The sequence below is a fragment of the Asterias amurensis genome, chromosome 9 (genome assembly GCF_032118995.1).
Source record: "Asterias amurensis chromosome 9, ASM3211899v1".
Taxonomy (NCBI): Eukaryota; Metazoa; Echinodermata; class Asteroidea; order Forcipulatida; family Asteriidae; genus Asterias; species Asterias amurensis.
This window is the reverse complement of record NC_092656.1, coordinates 6,326,300-6,341,627: the sequence shown is the minus strand read 5'-3', so window position 1 is coordinate 6,341,627 and position 15,328 is coordinate 6,326,300. Positions and strand designations below refer to the sequence as shown.

Sequence of the window (15,328 nt, the reverse complement as noted above, 5' to 3'; positions counted from 1 at the left end):
ATGCATCAGAAACAAACTGGGCCCAATTTCATAAAGCTGTTCAAGTAGCCTTGCTCAAGGCAGTCGAATTATTCACTCCGAAAAAAGACCGCCGCTGTATAAAAACCCACCCGTATTCACTGTGCGTAAAACCCACCCGTATTCACTGTGCGTAACATCGCACGACACGATGCCCCCGTACACTATCCGCATGCGGAGGCCGTCAGGCCGACAGCCTTGTAGGATCTGTGTTGAAGCCACTGAGCTCATTACTATAATAAGCGAAGAGTTCCCACGGTCAGCTCGTTACCATAATGCCCGCGAAAGACGAGACATGTTTACCTCACACACCACCACCACGGACGCATGATAGGGTCCAAAGGTCGTGATAAGGGAAGTGCGTGATTGGACGTCAAAATGAATAATTCATTTGCCTCACATCCTGTGTTGTCTGATAGGTCTGACGAACGATATTCATATTCATGAGCTGCATACTAGCATATCCTCGAGCCCCCCCAATTTCGTCCACTATTGGAATTTTTTCAATACAACACATTAAAACGGGAAGATACAGATCCGACAAGGCTGTCGGCCTGACGGCCTCCGCATGCGGTTAGTGGTGTACGAGTGCGATGACTTGTGTGAACAGTATTCGTGCGATGTGACAGTGTGTATACGGGTTGGTCATTCGGTGTGATCGCACACACCATGCACAGGGTATACGGCGGGTGGGTTTACAGCTGCGTCTTTTCGGAGCTAATAATGCGACTGCCTTGAGCAAGGCTACTGTTCAAGCAGAAAATATTGCTTAACAATTTTCTGCTAAGCAGAACTGAGCAGGATACCAGTTACAAATTGCTCTTTTTACATTATAATTTGGCTGGTAACCTTATTCTGGTAAGCATAATTTTGTTACGCTTAGCTTCTTTTTGTGCAGCTCTATGAAATTGGGCCCTGGTACTCTTTGGTACAACTTCAAAAACATCTGTGCTCAATTCATAGTAATGCATTGTTGACACATATCAAAGGTAACAACACTTATTTGCTGAATTTATCTTATGATTACAAAACTTTCCGTCAAATGTCAAACTAAGTTTAATAAGACAAAATTGATATTGGAATGTATTACTGTCCACAAGAACGAATTTTTTTTTCAGGTGTGTGTAACTTCTTGTGAGTTTTCCAAGTCACTTTGAGTCAAGAAGTTTGTCGAAGTTTTAAACAACGAGTCAAAGCCCATTTTTATAGAGCTGCTTAAAGCACAAAAGTAGCTTACCAGAATACGGTTACCAGCCAAAATACCCTGTGACATGCACAATTTCTGACTGGTATCCTGTTAGTTTTGTAAGAAAGTTTGTCTGCTTTCAAGCAAACAAATTTGCTTAAAAGCAGTTCTATAAAATTGGGCACAGGTCAGATGCGTACAATTCCATAGTGAAGCAGCCCCATGGAAGCAGCCGCGACTCTCAACCCAAAAGACTCAAGTTAGCAGTTAGCGATAATCACCCGCTACCCACAACTATGATTGGTGTTCCGCTGTTGACCAGACTAACATATGGCTTCGGTTTCCACTATCTTCACAAAAAACCTCTAGGCTTTCCTTCGTACTGTAACTCCGGGCCAATTCTCCCCCAAACTTTAAACTGAAAATTACTTCTTTATGAATGTCCTAATATGATTTGACAGCATAAGTGAAGAGCTGGAAGTAATCTGAAGAGTGTAGGAGGTGATTTTGCCGCTGCCAGACAATGAATAATAGAGATAAATCAATTCAGAGAGTGACTGTTAAGTTCAAATAGATTTCCTTTGAGACCATCAGGGGCCAATTTCATAAAGCTGCTTTTAAAAGCAGGACAGTTCTTTTCAGAAATGAGGAAGTCTCCTGAAAAAATCTGAAATATCTACTCCGCGGTAATAGAATATAAAGCGATAATAGAATATAAAGCAAGACTGTTCTCTGAACAACAAACTCTACCTGACAAGTAGATATACGCATGGTGTTACCGAATGAAATTGGGCCCATCATAGAGCTGCTTGAGTAGAAGGGATTTCATAATTTTCTGCAACAGCTGTGTCAGCAAAGAATGTGTGGTGTGTTTTCGCACAAGCAAAAGTTCCCTTCTAACCTAGCTGTGACATACGCTTGATGTTAGTGCGGAATTCCTTGCTTCCGTAAGCGCCACTTCTTCGCTTACGGTAAGCAGAGCCATGAAATTCGGGCCAGGTGTTTTCCAGCCATGTCTTTAAAATTGCAGATGTCACCATTTCCCTGTCAAAATTTTCTGACAGAAATTAACACCTGACAGAAAGATTAATTTTGTGTGAGACTAAATTGACAGTTTTCCTTGAAGCTTGTGTTGGGGTAATCTGAACTTCCTGTTTGGAATTCAGCGAAAAATTTAAGGAAACCCTTTTTGTAACTTTCATTTTCATATTGTTAAGAAACACTCTTTCAAACTTTGGTTGAGGCGATAACGCCATACACCCCGACAAGGTCACTTAGATCCTCTTCACAGCTTCTCCTACAAGTTCCCCCATACAGAACAAAAACGTACGGTAAAAGAGCCTTTGCTTTCAGCGCACCCACCCTTTGGAACTCTCTTCCTGCTACTCTCCGTTCCCAGATAAACCCGGACCTCTTCAAATCCTGTCTCAAAACTCACTTATTCACTCAATCTTTTTTGTAATAACTGTATTGTTTAGTTTATTTGTTGCTTTCTATTGTATAATTGTGTTTATTTGTTTTGTAAAGCGCATTGAGAGTACTTGCAGTACTGAATTGCGCTATATAAGCATTTCTTCTTCTTCTTCTTCTTCTTCTTCTTCTTCTTCTTCTTCTTCTTCTTCTTCTTCTTCTTCTTATTATTATTATTATTATTATTATTATTATTATTATTATTATTATTATTATTATTATTATTATTATTATTATTATTATTATTATTATTATTATTATTATTATTATTATTATTATTATTATTATTATTATTATGGGTTAAGAACAACGTACGTGCCCATGTAAAAGGTGTGAGTAAATCAAAAACTGAGAGGGGTTGAACAAAACAATTTTGACTAGAGCGGAATTTGAACCAAGGAACTCTGGATTAACGTGCCGGCACTCTATCAACTGAGCTATCTACAGCCCTTGTGGTTTTTTATTTGATTTGAAATTCTGCCTGGTAAGGGCACCTGATGAATGGACATCATCGAGTAATCTCGTATAAACTTATTCATGGAATATAAATCCCTTTGCACATTGTAGACTGTCAGACTAAGCCACTTTTTCTGACTATGGTTGTTGCCTGAATCATCAACATTCATTGACAGCCACTTGAGACCATTTTAGCCACAGCCAATGCTATGGAACACATCTGTAATGGGATGAAATTGCAGGCCCCCAGGTTTTTTTTCCAGACACAAATATTTCCAGGAAAACTTCCCCACCTTTAAACCATGTGTATGTTTAATCTGCTAGACATTCATGGAGCAATGACTCATGATGAAATAAGGAACATGAGAACTGCTTTCACTTTAAGTAACAATTACATGTAGGCCGTGTCTAAAACTGTGACTTCAGCTTCTGCTACAGCGAGATCAGTGCGTCTGCGCGCAATCCAGCCGTAGCTGTAGCTGAAGACGCTGTTTCGGACACAGCCTAAATGTATACAAATTGATTTAGCAAACTGTCAAGCTGGTCTACATCACCCTGTACTGTGCCCAGGGCCAAATTTCATAAAGCCTATAAGCACAAAAACTGGCTAAGCACAGAAAAATATTGCTTCACAGAAACCGTTTACAGTTACAGTGGTGAATTCAGACTATAGTAGAAAGAAAAGAGTATCATGCCTGACAAAAATTCCATCCACCCTCAACCACCTTCCCCCCCCCATGATATTTCCCTCCTGTAAGTTGTACGCATGCCCTTCTAATCTAAAACTTAATATCGGTCAACAGTATAATTTCCTACAGTCCACCAGGGAGAAATACATCGGACAATCTATATACCTTTCTTGCGATGACCAGTTGAACGATACTTCCTGAGTTACGAAGGATGTCCACTACCTCCTTGTGAATCACAGCGATCAGGCTGTGACCGTTAATCATCAATATCTCGTCGCCCTTTTGTAGACGTCCATCCCTGTTGACCATTCCGACAAAAGATACAGGATTAGTTCATGGAGACTGAGGGTCACCGGGGAAGGGGAGAGATTCAGAAACTTGTTTGTGTGGTTACTTTTAAGGAATAGTAAATACAGCATTTGTAAGGCGCATTTTCCTGTAAACAATATTCAAAGGCACCGGGCTAGTAGAAGTTAAGTTAAAGTATTGTCAAATTGTTGAGGAAGTAAGCATGAACAAGCATGTTTTAGGATTCTGCTGGAAGAAAGTGATGTTGTGCATTTGTCTGAGGTCTTCAGAAAGTGGTTTCCAAACTCTTATTGCTATGTGGGAAAAGGCCCTGGACAAAAATAACACAAGAAGAAGTAAAGTAATGCCTTCAAAAAGTGTAAATTGCTTTCTGTCTGGTTTACTGTTTCTGCTAAAAGAAAATATTCCTGCGCAACGCAAATGTGCTTGGAACAAAATGTAAGAAATGAGATCAAGGCCCCAACTACGTATGTACAAAATGTACATAGAGCTGCTCATGCACAAAATATCAGCTAAGCATAATTATGCCTACTAGGATATCAGTCAAAATAGGTCACAGTTATCCCGATGGTATCCTGCTACATTTTGCTTAGCAATATTTTAAGCAACATTTTGTGCTAAACCAGCTCCATGAAATTAGTAAGCCCTGCTTACCATGCACCGAATAGGTGGGTGGGGGGGGGGTGATTGGTTAAAAAAGTGCTGATTTCATTTTGGGAATTGACTCATATTACATTGTTTGTCTAAATCAAAATGGAACTGTGACCACATGAGGAAAAACATATTAACGAAATAACTGATTTCCTTTATGTCTCTTGAAATGGGTCAGCAGGTTGGTTTATAAAACTGTGTACATTGTACCCATCAATTATGGAAGTGGGTGATCAAAGGAGACCTTCAAGAAATGAGTGTCTTTTTTTGTAGAGTTGTGAACAAGATCAGGCAACGGTAACATCTCAGCTTAATGTTTATTGCAAGTTCATGGTTACTATGTGAAGCAAGGTTCAATGTTCTTTGACTAAAAAAGTTTGCATACATGAAGTTTAAAGACAGGGTCAAAGATGGGTTTTTGTCATCAAAAAGTGTATTTATAGGCAAAAAAGTCACATGTGAAAGTTTCAACTTTCAAGTACAGTTTTTACTTTCAAGTATAGTTTTTCACTTGCTAACAAAACAGAAAAAATATGTTACTGATATTTTTACACCAACGCCATTTCGTGCCTGTTTTTTTAATACAATGGTCATACCCACAAGTTCATTTCAGTTTGTCTTATGATCCACACCATGCAAAGCTTCAAACAACACTCGGTCAGGGCCCTGTTGAACACTACAAGGACTACGGTTTATACGAGATATCTGACAGTACTTCTTACCGTTCCGCTGGGCTACCCTCATCTATACCAGCCACAAAGATCCCGATATCTCCCTTCCTAGACCCCTTGCCACCTGCTATCTGAATCCCAAGCGCACCCTTGTTCTTCACCAAGTGGATTTTGACGACCTCTCGTTTCTGCAAAATAGGAAAGAATAAACTAGGCATTCAACATCGTTGACAAATTAGGTTACTACACAAAATCTATAGTTTATACGTACCTTGCCCCACATATGGCAGAGGTGCCCCTCACATGTTCTCATACTTTTAAAACACACTCTTTGAGAACCTTTTGTACAGAAGTAGCCCCCTCCCTTAATCCTCTAAAGAATTCCTGAGATTCCCAGAACATGATGAAGACAAGAAAGGACCTTTGGGGGGGGGGGTACACTATTATACAAATATTGACTGCTTCGAGTGCTATGGTTAAAACTATGACTCCCGAGGTGATCCCCGTAGCGTTCTGTTTTCCCGAGGCGAAGCCGAGGCAAAATAGAACGCTACGGGGATCACCGAGGGAGTCATAGTTTTTAACCATTGCACGAGTAAAAGCAGTCAATATTTGTTTTATAACACCCCAAACATTTCTAAATACTGTACTATTATTATTAAGTTACAGACCTGAATGCTACAATCCACGGACGACGCGAATACAGATTGCAAACACTTTTACTTACTGTGTTGCATGTAGTGTCGTGCAATCCGAAATGGTTACAGACTATTAATTTATCATCCTCGTACACGCAACGGACGTCTGGGTACTGCACGCCGTGTGCTAGTCTGTCGGACTAGCGCACGGCGCCATGTGCTAGTCTTCGGACTAGCGCATGGCAAACCGACGCTCTATCACACAGCCGTCGTCTAGCAAAACTAAGACATGTCATGTGACGCGCTCTAAACCAATGAGCAGGCAGAATACTTGCAAGGGGTGTTATAAACCACATTACTGTCCGAGCCCCAAATGTTGTAGTGTGAAGAAGGGTACCAACAAAGCTCTATTTAATATGCAAGTTTGGCTGGCAAGTTCTTTTTGCAGGGCCCGACAGGGAAAGTATTTTCAAGCTAGCTCTTTTTAAAACTAAAGAATCCTTGTTTACATGGTGTATACAAAAAAAATCAATCAGGAAGAAAACGAGTCCTTTCAAAGTCCCAATCCAATTGAACCTTTCTCCAACAGGAGTGTGCGCAAGCAGCCACTCTTTTTACTTAGCACTTGGTCAGGGCTTGTCTGCTTTTACAAAAACGAAAGCTCAAATTAAACTCTATAGGGCCCCATCTGTGAAGACTCAACTCCGAAGCTTTGACTCCATTGCCAAGTGTCACCCTCAACCCAATACCCATTGTAAATCACCCAATAAAGGCCAAGCTTGCAAACTTTTTTATGACTACTTGCATAATTTACAGCATCAGATTCCGAAGCGTGAAATTGATACTTAAACAGCCTCTCAAAACAAAATGGAAAAAAAAACAGACAGAGTTTTATTTAGAGTGGAGGAATTTATGATATGTGGATACATGGAGGGAAGTTTGGAATGGGATAGTACATCCTGAGGTGCTGATTTAACGAGTTGGTTTCAGGACCACCAACAGAATAAGGTACTGAGTGATCTGTCGTGAATGGTCAGACCGCATGTAGTAAATATATTTCCTTCAAGCTAACTCAGTGTTTTAACAAAACAGTGGCCAAACACTTGTTAAAACACTGAGGACCGGGACTAGTCAAACTTCTGCCAATAAAGTGGTCCGGCTTGCTAGTTCCGTGTTGAAAAGCATCCCTATTTAATATGAAACGTTGACTTGTGAAAAAGCAGACGGACTAGTGAAATGACAAGCTAACTAGTCCCACTGGTTAATCACTGGAAAAGTTTCTGAAAAACTGGACTGGAAGGAACTACAAGGGACCAAGAAAAACTTTTTACCATAACAGAATTTCTTTTTCTTTTCCTTAAATTGGTGAACAGTTAAATCATGAACTGAGACAATGCTTGCCTTGATACATACTGCGTACAGTACACCCACAATTTTTTTAATTTTAGCACTGTAAATATGTGTTGACAAAAGTTCGGATCTTTAAAAAACTTATACTTTGGGTCTGGAATTGCACGGAGACCTTGGCCTCTGCTGACCCTGGTCAACCATCAATAAATCCCGCTCCCAACTTGAAATAAGAACTCCTGTACTCATGGATTCGTCAGTCTTTTGTCTGACAAATAACACAAGAGGCAAGCACCAATAAATCCATTTACCAACTGCGAGTCTTATGTATTCGTCAGTCTTTTGTCTGTGAGTTAATACACAAGAGGCAACCACCAATAAATCCCTTTCCCAACTTGAAACAAGAAGTCCGTCTTTTGTCTGACCATGTCTGACAGTTATTACACAAGAGAGATTCCTGCAGTACACTTACATTTCTCTTGACCTCTGGTAGCATCTTGGACAGCACTGAGTCACTCCTGGACAGCGTGACATGCGGTGAGGTCTCCGAAACCTTCACCGTCCTAGACGGCAGTATCGGCTCATCTGTTGTCCCCGAGTCCACTAGGGGTGTATGGGTTGATAATGCTGCTGCTGCTACTGTCGCTGAAGGCTGCCGGGGTGCAGGCCTCTTCATGCTGAAGGCCCTGTCACCACTGACCAGACTTCCTATGGTTTCCGCCTGGCTGCTTCCCGCCACTGATAACGAACTTCCAGCGGGAAGCGTCTTCACTCGGTTGGCTTTCATATCTTCCTCCTGGGAAGCAGAGCTTGGATATTGTGTGCCATCGACCGGCCCCTTGTTAGTCGGTCTCCCGCTATCCTGGGAAATGTGACCGTTACTCGGCTTTCCTTGTGGGTAACCACTTAAGTATTGTCTGCCAGACAAATGACTAGAAGAGCTAGTAGTAGTTACCACCCCGGGTTCAATAGATACCTCTCTGTGGACTGTGGTATGAGGAGTAGACTGAGGGACACCTTGGGTTGGGCAGGTACCTGTAGTAGCCGGGGGCGGAGGCGCTTTCCTTTTGGTCTTCCGGAAGATTGCCACACAGAGTTTACCCGACCTTAGAGCGCTGTCAAACAGGAATCTGTGGAAGGGAAATCAAAACATTTGTAAAGATTTTGTTGGATGACAGTCTGTGGATGCTAATACACCTGGTGGGTAACTGTTGCAAGCAGGGGAGTGGATTGACCCAACCTTACATCATGAAAATAAAAGCGAGTAAGACAACAACAATGAATACAAAACATGTTATATACATGTATAGGCGGGGTAAACTTTTGGTAATTGTCAAAGATCAGCCAAGTACAAAAAATAGTTAAGCCCACAAAATGATGTTTACCAGAATAAGGTTACCAGCCAAACTACCATGTCACATGTACAATTTTTGATTGGTATCCTGCTCATTTCTGCTAAGCACAACCTTTTTAAGCAGTGTTTCCTGCTTTAGCTTTAAATTGGGCCCTGGTTAAAAACGGAAGAAAAACAAATTTGCAGTGAAGCTGTCTATCTTCAGGTCTATCACAAGAACAAAATCTGAGTTAGGAATAACTAGATCACGTTCAAGGAATATTGGCAAAATGATTTCCAAATTTCCTCTTTCCTAGATCAACGTCCTGTGACCTACTTTTGGTCTGTTCCACCTCGTTTAAAAATTGATGTCTGAAGGGTCTCAAAACCTAGATACAAATCCGACTGGTTTAAAAAAAAAAGTTTTTTTGTAAAGATAACTTTTTACACAGTATCACAACTCACTAGCCCAGCAGCACCATATCTGATGAAATTCTGACATCCAACACGTCAGATAAAGCAGTGTATAGTCTAAGCTTTCTGAGCAATACAGAACAAAATTCACAGGGGCCCCGGGGTGGGAAGTGAACCCAAGACTGTCCATATCTACTATATCTACATGTAGGCTAATGAAATTTTGATTCCTTTTTTGAAACAAGTTTGCCCAAACAATGATAGAAACAAAAGGATGACAAGGATGGTAAGGATCTACACAAAAAGTTTTTATTAAATGTGAAAAATAACTCAGGGGAGCTGAAGGTAGGAATTTATATTTCTATTCAAACAGTCTAGATTGTATTGTAGAATGGAAGGAAACATGCACCAGACAAGGAGTTCTAAAGAGATGCAATATGTGTAAAAAGCTGTTGGAATGGCTCCATGTTCTACATAGAAACCGCCAACAATGTAGATAAGCTCAGTTGGTAGAGCATCAGCTTGTTGATCCGTAGGAGGTAGTTGGTTCAAATCCCACTCTAGTCAATTTGTCTTTCTACAAATTATCGGAGTTCCAGGCCTGTTTGCTTCGTTTTGAAAGGGCAAGGGCACCAAGGTGTTTTCTCTTTGGCAAAGGGCACCCTATGAGGAAACTGTAAATTTCTACTGGAGCATTTCAAGGGCACCATGGCAATGGCAAGGGGCAACGGAGGCAATCGGCCTCCCCCATAATTTCTACAACACTGTAACCCCATCCTAACGATGCATTTCACTCAAATCCTACAGTTGTGATCGTTACTAATAAATCGAGGAACCCTCAGGCAATTTTCACTGGCAGTCAAAGCTGGTAGTCTTCACACTTTCAAATCTGTCAATCCATAAGGGAGCCTAGAGGTCCCAAGCTCTCTGGTTAATCCGGAGGTCATTTGTTCAAATCCTGCTCTAGTACATTTTTTCCTTGGTTCAACCCTAAATAATTTGGTGTTTTTTTTCAAAGTAGATAAAATTGATTTACATTTGTTTAAGTATAACAATGTACATTTACTGTAAATTCTATATCATTTTCAATATACATGTAGTATCGTAGCAGAGTTCTTGTTTTGCGTCAGGAGTGTCATCATTATTGACAGACATGGCACACTAGAAATGTTCAAAATTATTATTATTATAATTGTTATTTATTCGACATAATCAAAACAAAACAAAAGCCAGGGACATATGCCTGGAATTAATAAAGTTTACCAAAAAACTGTAGCCCGAAGGCCTTCAATTCCTATATCCCTGGTCATACATATGTATATTAAAAATCTATAATTATTAACAATAAAATTATCATTATTATTTATCTGTAAAAGTTCATACTCACACTCATTCCCCCTTAATTTTTAAGACACTGTAACCCTATCCTAACGATGAGTTTCACTCAAACCCTACAGTTGTGATCGTTAGTAATAAATTGAGGAACCCTCAGGCAATTTTCACTGGCAGTCAAGCTGGTAGTCTTCACACTTCCAATCAGTCAATCCATATGAGAGCCTCGAGAGGTCCCAAGCTCAATTTACACCTAGCCTATAACCAGAACTGAAGGATTGGCTGGATGGGCTCAAACCATCTCCCCTCGGGGTGTCAAGATGGATGCCAAAGGAAGTAAATAAGTATAATTGGGACGTTTGGATTGACCTCTAAGTGTTTGTGACCCACTTCAACGCTTTCACTACTGGGCATTGATATTTGCAGGGCATGCAAATCAAAATGGTTATTGTATCCTTGATTTGAAGGGAACGCACATCTTTGTGTTTTTACTGTTCAATTATTTTAATACTATACAAACGTAGACACTCACAATAGACATAACCAGTGAAAATTTTTATTTTGAAAGATGGTAGCATTTTTTAGACATTGCCGATATCGAATCCGGAGCAGTTATGTCCACGCAAGAAGAATAATCCAAATACACAATCCCAGAAAAGTAACTAACAAAAAATGTTCTCACACAATCTCAGAAACACATCTGACCAAAAGGTTGTCACAATCCTTTCCTGTAATTGGCAGCTCGTCCGCTGTTGGTTTGGTCAATAAATAGATAATCATTTTTCAGGGGGAAAAACTGATATATTTATAACCACATTACTTCAAAGTGAAGTGATTCTCGAAATGCTTTCCAAAGGAAAATTGCTGCACTTCTAACTAAGTAAGTTTTTATTGCCATTTACTTTAAGAGTGACAAAGGGATACAATTATACCTTTCCCTTTTAAGAATGGTGGACATAAACATAAACACCTGCATCCAGCATGTAATAAACCACACGCCTGGAATTCAATCTTTGAGAGGGCAAGGTCATTTTAAACTTGACTTTGGAACTTCCCTTGGGAAATCTTAAAGTCGATGGGAATATTTGGAGGGACACCAAGGCCAAGACCAGGGCAACAAAGGCAGTGGCCTTTGAATTATTCCAACACGCCTGTGCTATGTTGTTTTAAAGAGCAAATCCTGCTTTTAAAAACAGGTTACCAGCTAGCTGCATGTAGATCGCCATGTTACAAACTAGTTTGAGTATCACACGTAACCGATCGTTCCTGCGTATTTTTGCTAAGCAAATAAACATCTAAATTTTTGTTGTTGTAAAACACAATTTTGATATTGCAGCCCATTTAAAAAATCAATACTACATGTACCACCGCCTAGAATTTTCTGTCACTATTGCGCAGGGCTGCCCCAAGATTAACAACGCCTGTTTGGTAAATACTATGGGCGGTGATTTTTGCGGCAGCGGCAACAGCTGTGCTTGTCATGCACAATCATGCTTTGCATTAGACTAACACACAACTATGACTAGACTTGTACTCAAGTCACTATAACGGCATATTTAAATCATTACAGCAGAGGTCCATCAGCAGTTCATGAAACCCATTTTTAAACATTTCTATTTTTTATGAATCTCTGTATTTTACACTCAATTCAGCTTGTAGCTGCGATGTTTGAATGTGTTTTAATAAACCAATAATAATAAATAATATGGGAGAGTTGCTGAAATCGTTTATAACTTAAAGGCACTGGACACTATCTTGGTAATTACTCAAAATAGTTGTTAGCATAAAAACTTACTTGGTGACGAGTAATTGGGAGCTGTTGATAGTATACACCATTGTGGGAAACGGCTCTCTTTGAAGTAATGCAGTTTTTGAGAAAGAGGTAATTTCTAACTCAAAAAATAAAAGACTTCAGCTGAAGCCTTTTATTATGCATCTGAAAGCACACAAAGTAATGCAACAAGTGTTTTTTTTCTTTCATTATTCCCTTGCAAATTCAAAGACCAATTGAGCCAAAATTTTCGCAGGTTTATTATTTTATGCAAATGTTGGGGTACACCAAGTAAGAATACTGGTCTTTGGCAATTACCAAAAGTGTCCAGTGCCTTTAAAATGAAACAATGGGTCAGCGTTTGGGGCCTTTTAATCCAGTCCTTAAAAACAGCCCAAGACAGACAGGATGTTGGGTGTGGGTAGCTACGACTGAGGTTGGGTGTATTAAATTCACCCCGAGGAACATTTCCGTTTGACATATAAAATATTTGCTCCCTCAAAATGAAATCATATTTTTCAAATGGAATATTTAACTTATACAAGATCTTCGTACTCTCTCCCCAGACAAATGTTGTACACTATCTTGATCAACATGTGGGCGACATACAAGTAATAATAATTGATTCAAGAGTATAGGGTGCATACTCGTGGCAGTTTTGCCAACATAACCGATGATGTTCTTAAAGGATGTATCTTAAAGGCAGTGGACTGGACACTATTGGTAATTGTCAAAGACCAGCCCTCTTACCTGGTGCATCTTAACATATGCATAAAATAACAAACCTGTGAAAATTTGAGCTCAATTGGTCGTCGAACTTGCGAGATAATAATGAAAGAAAAAAACACCCTTGTCACATAAGTTGTGTGCGTTTAGATAGTTGATTTCGAGACCTCAAGTTCTAAACTTGAGGTCTCAAAATCAAATTCGTGGAAAATTACTTCTTTCTCGAAAACTACGTCACTTCAGAGGGAGCTGTTTCTCACAATGTTTTATACCATCAACCTCTCCCCATTACTCGTTACCAAGTAAGGTTTTATGCTAATAAATATTTTGAGTAATTACCAATAGTGTCCACTGCCTTTAACAGTGTAAAATTTCATCTTGTTGTTGGAAGGAAATAAGGAAGCACATCACCATGGCCAACAGATGCTTACTTTTTAAATTGTTTACTTTTTGTTTAAATATCGTTAAAAAGTAATTACAATATTTGTTTACAAGATATCTTGAAAATTGTCTTAAGTTCTCTATTGCTTTGACAGAGGCTGTATAGAAAATCAAATTCATTGTGATTGCCACTTCGTATTTAGTATTAAAAAAAAGAGAACACTAATTTGTACATGTCTGTAGTTTTGTTTACACTGCAAAGTGCAATCTTGATGCAAAGAAAATATGTAGCAGTTTTGCCAGCATTGCAAAGGTTGTACCTTATCTTGATTCAAAGAGAGTGTGAGCATCCAGTTCTCAGCAGTTTTACAAAAACAGATCTCCTTCTACATCAGAAGGAGGCACAGAGGCAACGGAGGCGATTGCCTCCATGCCCCCTAAAGCCTTGGTGCTCTCAAAAATGCTCCAGTAGAAATATAATTTCCTCATAAGGTTCCCCTTTACCATGAAGACAATGCCTTGATCAAAATGCCCTTGCCCTTTCAAAAACGAATCATACAGGCCTGCTACATACATGTACATGCACTGTAGTAGGAGACAAACTTTGTTATGAGCTTGCAACTTAAAGATTCAGAGACAAACTTACTCATACCACAAGTGAACTTGACATACTGTAGTGACAGCTCCTGTATCGTTTTACAGCAATTGGCAAACATAATGTACCTGGTCAGCTCAGACTACACAACACACAGAACCTGAGCGTGAATGTGCAATGGTGTGCAAAAGGTAGCAATTATTGAGTACCACACTCCCAATGCTTTCAGGCTGTAATTTCATCTGCATACAGACCACTATTCAAACAAACTATATGGAATCATGGCGTTCAATCCATTTATGATTCAATTCCAACATTGCAAAGAAAGTAATCTCCATTTCAAAAGTCAAGTGTGTGAAACTTGAGGGCTTTAAAGGGTGATTCTGTTTTGAAAAGTCAGAGTAAAGGCAGAGTCACACTGCAGCGATAAGGTAAAGATAACGATCACGTCGCAAAGAGAGTGCATTCTATTGGTTGAATTGCTCTACGCAGACAACGCACACGCTCATTCAACCAATAGAATGCGTTCTCTTTGCGTCGTTATCGTTGTCGCTGCAGTGGGACCGGCCATAATGCAGACTTGAGACTTTGGTGACACGCCTACTGCCACACATAGAGATTGAGATGAATTAACAGGAATTAGTTCTCATTTGCCAAGTTCTATTTTTACTGAGACATGCAGTAAAACAAGATCAGATTGTGGTACTGGAGAGAGGCCAAAAACTCTCTGGGTTTTCCTTTAATTACAATTAGTCCCAATTAGGATTAATCCTAATTAGACGAACATCTACATGTAAGAATAAGAAGGCCGAGAGCTTAAGGAAAATCGCTGCCCTTTAAGCTAAAGCATGCACGGAAACTGAGAAGAGATGGTTAGTTGGGAAATTAGTGCCTAAAGAATTGAAAAAATGATTGTCATCAACCATTGTGTTTTCATTGAATGTACTCTAAATTGTTTTTATGTTTCTTTTTTTTAAAATACAGCTTGATTTTTTTTTTCTTCAGATTGTCACAATCATAACAATATCTACATGTACATGTAGCTGAGTGGGTGTATTAAAATCTATAAACAAAATATTTTTAAATAGTTTTTTTATAAAAAGAATTACCACAAATTTAAATAGCACTTTGTACAAGTGTTGTACTGTGTACATATGAGGTCATAGACAAAAGTACAATCCTTGTAGTAAAGCTCATTGACCATACTGGGTGCAAATTTATGCAAACAATTCCATTTTGATTGTAAAAAATTACTCAAGCGGAAAATTAATGTACAAAGATTGATTGTCTATTTGCCTTTGTGACAGCAGATGTTTCATTTCCACGAAGGTCAGGCTTGGA

At 39.4% G+C, this 15,328-nt stretch overlaps 1 protein-coding gene across 2 annotated transcripts in view; it reads right to left on the bottom strand.

Moving 5' to 3' along the window:
• The window catches only part of LOC139941522 (uncharacterized), a 103,612-nt gene that overhangs the window by 78,729 nt on the left and 9,555 nt on the right, over positions 1 to 15,328 (bottom strand). For both annotated transcript variants that reach the window (XM_071938060.1, XM_071938059.1), the window contains exons 3-5: positions 7,908 to 8,565; positions 5,502 to 5,638; positions 3,985 to 4,117 (exon numbers count right to left, since the gene is read on the bottom strand). In XM_071938060.1, the coding sequence (XP_071794161.1) occupies positions 3,985 to 4,117; positions 5,502 to 5,638; positions 7,908 to 8,565 (928 nt within the window). The remainder of the gene's footprint in view (positions 1 to 3,984; positions 4,118 to 5,501; positions 5,639 to 7,907; positions 8,566 to 15,328) is intronic.